Source organism: Dermacentor silvarum, chromosome 4 (genome assembly GCF_013339745.2).
Source record: "Dermacentor silvarum isolate Dsil-2018 chromosome 4, BIME_Dsil_1.4, whole genome shotgun sequence".
In the NCBI taxonomy this organism is placed as follows: Eukaryota; Metazoa; Arthropoda; class Arachnida; order Ixodida; family Ixodidae; genus Dermacentor; species Dermacentor silvarum.
The window spans coordinates 76,869,209-76,877,112 of record NC_051157.2 but is presented as its reverse complement, the minus strand read 5'-3'; the positions used below and the strand labels follow the sequence as shown (position 1 = coordinate 76,877,112).

At 48.5% G+C, this 7,904-nt stretch overlaps 1 protein-coding gene across 1 annotated transcript; it reads left to right on the top strand.

Annotated features, from left to right (window-relative positions):
• Positions 1-365: 365 nt before the first annotated feature.
• On the top strand, positions 366-1,912 carry LOC125944979 (uncharacterized). The gene is made up of 2 exons (XM_049666470.1): positions 366-739; positions 820-1,912. The coding sequence occupies exons 1-2, from the start codon at positions 366-368 to the stop codon at positions 1,910-1,912; spliced, it is 1,467 nt and encodes a 488-aa protein (XP_049522427.1).
• Positions 1,913-7,904: the final 5,992 nt, after the last annotated feature.

Sequence of the window (7,904 nt, the reverse complement as noted above, 5' to 3'; positions counted from 1 at the left end):
TAGAGATCAGCAAGAGACGATTAGAGTACTGGTGGAAAAAAAGCAGGGAAAAGATGGATACGACCTGATCTCTTAAAATCATAGGCAGCGGTACAAGGTAAATTTTTGAAAAAGAAAAATAATGAGAGGTATACAAAAATGCTAGATAAAGAACATGTATAGTATACCTGATTAAATCAAGCAGGCTAGGTGACTATTTGTCGCCGCTCCGTTTCAAAGGGGATGCCAATAAATCATCATCATCATCATCATCATCATCTTGGTGCCGCGGTAGAGTATGCCTGATACCTAAGAAGGGAGGATGCAGTGCCCAACTACAAGACTATAGGCCACTCACGGTCACCAGTGTGCTCTACCGAATCTTCATGCAGGTCATCAAAAGCTGGATGAACGCGTGGGCGGAGAAGAGCGGGACACTCACGGAGCTGCAAAATGGCTTTCGGCAGAACCGGCGGGTTGAGGACAACCTATTTGTGCTCATGCAGTGCATTGAGATTGCGCGCAAGGAATCGCGAGGTTTACTCGCCTGTTTCCTGGACGTAGCCAAAGCCTACGACAGCGTGCCGCATAACCTCCTCCTATCTCGCATGGATGACCTCGGCATGCCGCCCGTGTGGATCGACCTACTTCGCCGACTCTACACTGGCAACACCATTGAAACCCACTTTGGGGAGACGCGCGCGCGACCAGTGGAGGTAAAGAGAGGCCTGAAGCAAAGCTGTCCCCTCTCCCCATTGCTGTATATGCTATATACAGCGAGTCTTGAGCACGCCCTTCTAAATTTGGACGTGGGGTTCACACTAAACTTCTCGTTTACAGCACCCCAACATCTTGGACGATTCCTGGCCTTGTTTTTGCGGACGACCTTGTGCTACTGGCCGAAAATGAAGCCCAACTGCAGCAGCTGGTTGAAACATCAGCCAAACACCTTGGCTCCTTGGGCCTAGCCTTCAATTCGAGGAAGTCGGCGGTAGTACAGTTCTCTGGGGACCGGGAAAATCCGGCTATGGTGCTCCCAGATGGCGAGAGGCTCCCGGCAGCGGAAGAGTACCGCTATCTTGGTGTAGTGCTTAGTGCCTCAGATGGTGTCAACGCGGAACACGAGGCGCACCTGAGACAATCGGCACAGCGGGCCAGTCGCATACTGCGCCGACAATGCCTGTGGGGCTGTAGCCGATATCTCATGGTGCGCGAGCTGTGGAAGTCAGTGCATGTGCCTGGACTGACCTTCGCGAACTCAACCATATGCCTGACGACACCAACCCGTGATTGGCTAGAACGTGGGCAGCGAGAGGTAGGCCGCCTGGCGCTGGGCTGCCATGGCCGAGTTGCCGTAGAGGCCATCCAGGGCGATGTCGGCTGGTCCTCCTTCGAGGCTCGAGAGGCCAAGAGCAAAATTGCGTTTGAGTGCCGTCTGCGCAACATGGATGACGGCAGGTGGGCGCGCAGGGTGTTTCGGTACGTCTACCTTAAAGGCATCCAGACACAATGGAGGGCGCGTGTCCAGTTCCTGAGGCGAAAATATGGCCTCTTGAACTATTCGGAAACCGGAGGAGCCAGGTGTGAGACGGCTAAAGGAGTTCAGGACCATGTGCGTGAGACAGAGCGAGAGCTGTGGAAATCGGCTATGGCCTCGAAGACGACGCTCCGCCTGTACTGCGACAACAAGGGGACCATCACACCGGAGCCGATCTACGACAACAGTGGTGGCAGCGCCCTCCTATTCGAGGCGCGTGCGGGCGCACTCCGAACTCTTGACTACCGCAGCCGGTTTGACTGCGCCCCCGAGGTGCAGGCCGCTGTGTGCAGGGTATGCGGTAGCGAGCGGGAGACGGCGGAGCATCTGGTCCTTAACTGTGCGAAGTTGTCTCCCACCCCAAAAGACGGCACCACCATGCCGCAGGCCCTCTGATTTCTCGACGCTGAAGGTGGCCGCTGCTTCGAGGGCGTAGCCACAACTAAAGCTCGCCTAGAGCGGTGGTGGAGAGCGGTAAAACAATCCCGAACGGTGCCGGTTGTGATTAGACTATGTGACTCTTGATTATGACTCTTGACTATGTGGTATAGATTGTTTTTTCTTTTTTTTTCTCTTGGCTAGGACACTAATATATTGAGTCCACCCGTTACAAAGGGTTCATTAGCCACAAATCATCATCATCATCATCATCATCATCATCATCATCATCATCGTGGAGTAAGAAATCTTTTAAAAGATATCTATAAAAGTATTAAGGTGCTTATAAAATGGGAAAACAAGGTATCTGGGCCTATAGAGATACAGCAGGGGCTTAGGCAGGGGTGCCCTCTGTCACCTCTGTTGTTCATGCTGTATTTACAAGAATTGGAGAAAAAAATTAGAGAGGAGCGGACTTGGCTTCAACCTTTCCTATTTCAAGCAAGGAGAATGAATTAAACAGTCATTACCAGGACTGATGTATGAGGATGACATTGTACTTATGGCTGACAGCAAGGAAGACTTGCAGAGATTAATGGACATCTGTGGTAAAGAGGGAGATAGCTTAGGTTTGAAGTTTAGTAAAGAAAAATCGACAGTCATGACTTTTAATGATAATCAGGGCAGCGAGCATAGGATACAGGAGATTACGCTGGAGGTGGTGGATAAGTACAAATATCTTGGAGTGTGGATAAACAATGGGGCTGAGTACCTAACGGAACATGAAAAATATGTCACGGCTAAAGGTAGCAGAAATGCAGCTGTCATGAAAAATAGGGCACTGTGGAATTACAATAGGTACGAAGTGGTGAGGGGGATTTGGAAAGGGGTGATGGTCCCTAGTTTGACTTTCGGCAATGCGGTCCTGTGCATGAGATCAGAGGTTCGAGCAAGGTTGGAAGTTAAGCAGCGAGGGGAAGGTAGACTGGCTCTGGGAGCACACGGAAATACACCAAATCAGGGGGTACAGGGTGACATGGGATGGACGTCATTCGAGGGCAGGGAAGCCAGCAGCAAGATAGAATTTGAGGAGCGATTGAGAGAAATGGCAGAAAAGCGGTGGGCAAGGAGAGTTTTCAGTTATTTGTACATGAGGAATGTTGATACAAAATGGAGGAAGCTGACTAGAAAACTGTCAATCAAATATTTGGACTGCAGGAGGGGTGCAAACCAGGAAACAGCGGTTAAGAAAAAGGTTAAGGAAACAGAGAGGGGTCTGTGGAAAACAGGGATGCAGACGAAATCAGCACTGGGAACATACAGAACTTTCAAGAAAGAAATTTCCAAAGAAAATTGAGGTAACCGTTGACACCCCAAGGGGAAACTAAGTTAATCAGGCGCGAAGGCACTGGAGCGGACCTCGGCGTGCTTGGCAAAAGGGACGTCCCCTCGTTCATTCGACGCCACCGACGGGACGAGTCAGGCACCGCCGGCGCCAGGAGGTCCAAGGTGTTCATGAGAAAAATAACTACGGCAACTTCGCGACACCACACCCCTACGGAATACAACTAAGCTTGTGAGCGAGCTAGCTTTACTTCTACAGGGCTGATACCACTGGTACTCGCGAAAAATACTTTTGAAGAATGCTGGTGGCCATATTTCTTTTTTTTTTTTGCGACAGGGCCATCCTCCTGTCAGCGAGGGGGCGATTCAGAAATCTGAGGGGGGGGGGGGGGAGGTCAGGACATCCGGACATCCCCCCTGGATCCGCGCCTGTGTGCAGGAACCATCGATGATGATTGTTAGTGTAGCCCGAACGAGTTAGCGAACTAGTTAGCGAACTAATTAGCGAACGAGTTAGAGAACGAACGAACGAACGAACGAACGAACGAACGAACGAACGAACGAACGAACGAACGAACGAACGAACGAACGAACGAACGAACGAACGAACGAACGAACGAACGAACGAACGAACGAACGACGAACGGACGAACGAACGAACGAACGAACGGACGGACGGGCGGACGGACGGACGGACGATAATTAGTATCGACCGCATCTCCACTACCACATCTAAACTTTCGGACACATCAATGCTCTCGCGCAACAGCACTTGCTTATGAAAGAGGTCTATTGTCGTTCGTGGACAAACACGCCCTGCAATTCAGTTGGCGAGAGCCCACGGCCTCTGCACCGGTACTTTCTCGAAAGTCCGACCAGCGACTGCCGCCGACAGCCAACCACGAAAACGGCTGAAAGAGGCAGAGGAAGCTAACCGCTTTAGAAGGCAATGTAGCTTTGTGTTCTTTAGCGAAACTGCGTGTCGCGTCAGCTAACTGGGGAGTGAAAACAGGCCGCGTTCATTAGAAAAATATCGCACGTTATCTATACCACGTTGTCCAGCGCTGCTCAGAGAGCTTTCGCTCGTCCTCTTGGAAACACATGAGTCAACAATTACCAACCACTCCGGAGAGCTTCGTCTGCTAGACGACATTGCCCACGTGGACTGCACCGCCTACCTCAGGCGCACAGGTTCCCCGTACCACGCCTCTGTCGAAGAGCGTGGTGCATGGCCGTGCTTTGTTGCGGTGCAGAACGACCAGCGTGATCTGGTGCAGGAAGTGCAGGAAAATCGAAAAAAAAACGAAAAATTAAATTATGGGGTTTTACGTGCCAAAACCACGATCTGATTATGAGGCACGCCGTAGTGGGGGACTCCGGAAATTTGGACCATCTGGGGTTCTTTAACGTGCACCTAAATCTAAGTACACGGGTGTTTTCGCATTTCGCCCCCATCGAAATGCGGCCGCCGTGGCCGGGATTCGATCCCGCGACCTCGTGCTCAGCAGCCCAACACCATAGCCACTGAGCAACCACGGCGGGTAAGCTGTGTCCAAACGGCGCAAGCAGCGTATATGGTGCTTGTTCTAAATGCGGGGCTAAATATCTATTCCAAGCTATCCAAACATTCCGCTCATGAATTCAGTCAGGATTAGTGTGTTTTGCTCTTTGTTCTTTATTCAGTAAGTATTGTGAAGGAGTGCATGCTTGTCAGTTTCTGACTCAGTGAAGTTCCTCGGTGCGCGGCCACTATCTGATTATTTTCTGCCTAATCGCTCGCGGGTTTGCTCAGTTCCGATAGATTTGTTCTTGCTGCGCACAAGGTTTGAAACGTAGCTGTTTTGTACATTGTAATACCTTGTAGCAAATACATATTACAGCTAGTAACTCGCTTAGTCTTGCGCACCGTCACAAGACATTCAGCTTCGACCATTCGTGCGCCATCGGTGTAGTCCCTCATTTATTGTGCGTATACAGTGGGCATATATTCAAGTGTGCGCCCATTCGCTTATTCTTGATACGTCGGCTGTCGAGTGAGCGTACGTTTTCGAGCCATTTGGGACAGATGTGTATAGATAACAGTGCGCGAAACTTGCTATGACAGGAGGCAGCGCTACTCCCTTCGTCATTGTTTAACGAGTGGTACTCACTCTTGCCGACGTTCTGGGGATGAAGCCCTTTCTTTGAAGGTTAGCGATACAAGGCTGGCGGATGAGCAAATTTGTGTATCCTCGAGGAAAGACGTATACATCTCGAAGTGCCGGTAACACGTTCGGACAGTTGCAGCAGCGGTCCGCGAACTTGGCCACACAGATTCATTCTATTCCTTAACATGCTAGTCACTATTTTTGCAGCCAACTACTGCACACGTCTTCCATCCACATGATTCAATCTAGCATGATTGGAGCACAGTGTGTTAGCGAAAACTCAGTTGCATTTCCGATAGCTGATCGCACAGAAGCAAGGTAGAAGCAGTTATGGTTTCGTATTCGTGCGCGGTCTCTGAGGAGAGGTATGGCGCGCCGCCGTGAGCGCCATCTCGTTTCTCTAAAACAAACTGCTCCGCTAAAAGGGTCAATAGACACTGCTTAACATTCGCGAAAACCATGACTTCAGAGAAGCCGAGGCATCACGACACCGAGCTCGCAAATCCATGGGAGGAGCGTACGGCCGTTTCGAGCACCAAAAACCGAGCAAAACCTAGCAAAAACTTAGTAAAACTACAAGAACTACATGATCGTCACTCCGCTGTTCTTAAGCGTCACGCGTCCCGGTAGCGACGTTCTAGCGCTGTGTGTTACGAGCCACACGATATGAGTGGTGATGGCTATATACGTATATATATGGCATACGACAGCGACGGACAGCGATAAATATGGCCCTACGTGGCGGTAATAATGGAAGAGTTAAATGCTTGTCACTCACCTCGGAAAACGTGGTATCGTATCATGCTTACTGGGCCAATAGCTGCTCATTTAAGTAGAAAATGCAAGTAAACAGCTACAAAAACAAAAACAAAGACATAATACACACGCGTAGATCTGGCTATATATGACTGAAGTATTAATATATTCCTTTCTATTGCATGGTGACCCGTTTCACATATTTTGTCGAGCACATCACGTACGGGTGCTTTGTTTTCTTTCTTCAATGTAAAGTGTGCCCATATACGCCTATTATTTATAATGAATGTGATTAGGTAGTCAGTAGTCAAAGCCGCAGGGCTTATCATTTCGTATGAGAAGACCTGTCCATTTACTTATATCATGGCCACTAAATAAAAAAAAATATTTTTTTCCCTTTTTTTTTATCCAGCGGCCGTGCTTATATACAGGGTGTTTCAGCGAACACTTTCAAAAATTCTTAAAGGTTGCCTGTGGCAGATAGCACAATTCTAGTTCATGAGCTGGTCTGAGCGAAGAGGTGGACATTACTTGCACAAGAGATTGAACTGCATGATTGAATAATTATCAAGAGTTCACTAATTAAGTTTTTAACTAATTGCCTGATGGCCCACATTACAATTTACAAATTGTAGCCGTGGAGTTCGCAAGGCGGATCCACTTGAAATTAATTCTCATGATGACACCAGTTTCGAGATATTAATTCCCGAACTTTGCGGAGAAATGCATTGGCGTTCCAGTTAGTTTCTTAAGAAAACATCGCTTTATGCATTGAAGCACAAAATTAACTGGAACGCCAATGCATAAATTTTGAAAGTGTTCGCTGAAACACCTTGTATATTAAATCAACATATATCACAGTGACGTAGAGTCGTAGACAGTAGTATTACTCATTGAAAATTTCTAATACATTTTTACAGCCGAGAAAGACTATTTATTCGTCGGCGGAAGAAATGAAGGTCTAGCTTCTTCCCTCTAATTTTGCGCTCAATCCATGGCGGAGATGATCGACGTTACTCCATGGGACGTCATCGCCGCCTCATATACTTCGCTTTGTGCGTACGAACGTACACACCATTGTGCCCACAGTCGACGAGCTACAGCGACCGCAGCACCAACTTCTAGCGAACGTGGAGATCAACATCTTTATAGATTTTGTGCTTGTTTACTGTATACACGCAAAGCGGCGTGCTGCTAAATATTGTCAGGTTGGTAAAGATGATGGGGAGCCGGTTGGCGGAGGTCGCCGTTATGTGGGACAAGGCTGACGTGTGTGCCATGGCGCAGCGGTGACTCGGACTAAAGAGCACCTTGATGCATTGATACGATTTTGCATAATACGTTTTTCGTGATAGTACGTTTTTTTTGTTCATTACCCGGCCAGTGTCTTATAGAAACAATGTCGTTCGGATAATACGATTTTTTGATGATACGTTTTATTTTCCGGTTCCCGTGAAGACCGTATCAACGAGATTCCACTGTGAACGTGCGTATAGAATAAAAGGAAAATAAAATGATAATTTTTAAAGGTGTTATATGTTTCTGGAGGACGTGTTAAATGGTAGTGTAAACGGCCCTGCGAAAAACATTGTGGATGACTGCGAAAAAAAAAAGCGGAACAGTATTGACCACATCTCGCGCAGGCAGAGGCACTTTCCCTCGCCTATTGCTCCTACGTACACGCCCCTGCACAGCAGGACCGTGCAATGGGAAGTCAGGAAAGTCACGGCCAGTGCAATAAAGAGCCGCGAGACCAGTGCACA

Coding starts and splice junctions, on each gene's coding strand:
- LOC125944979 (XM_049666470.1), top strand. CDS start 366: ATGCAGGTCATCAAAAGCTGGATGAACGCGTGGGCGGAGAAGAGCGGG. Junction 740..819: donor TGTCCCCTCTCCCCATTGCT/GTATATGCTATA, acceptor TCTCGTTTACAG/CACCCCAACATCTTGGACGA.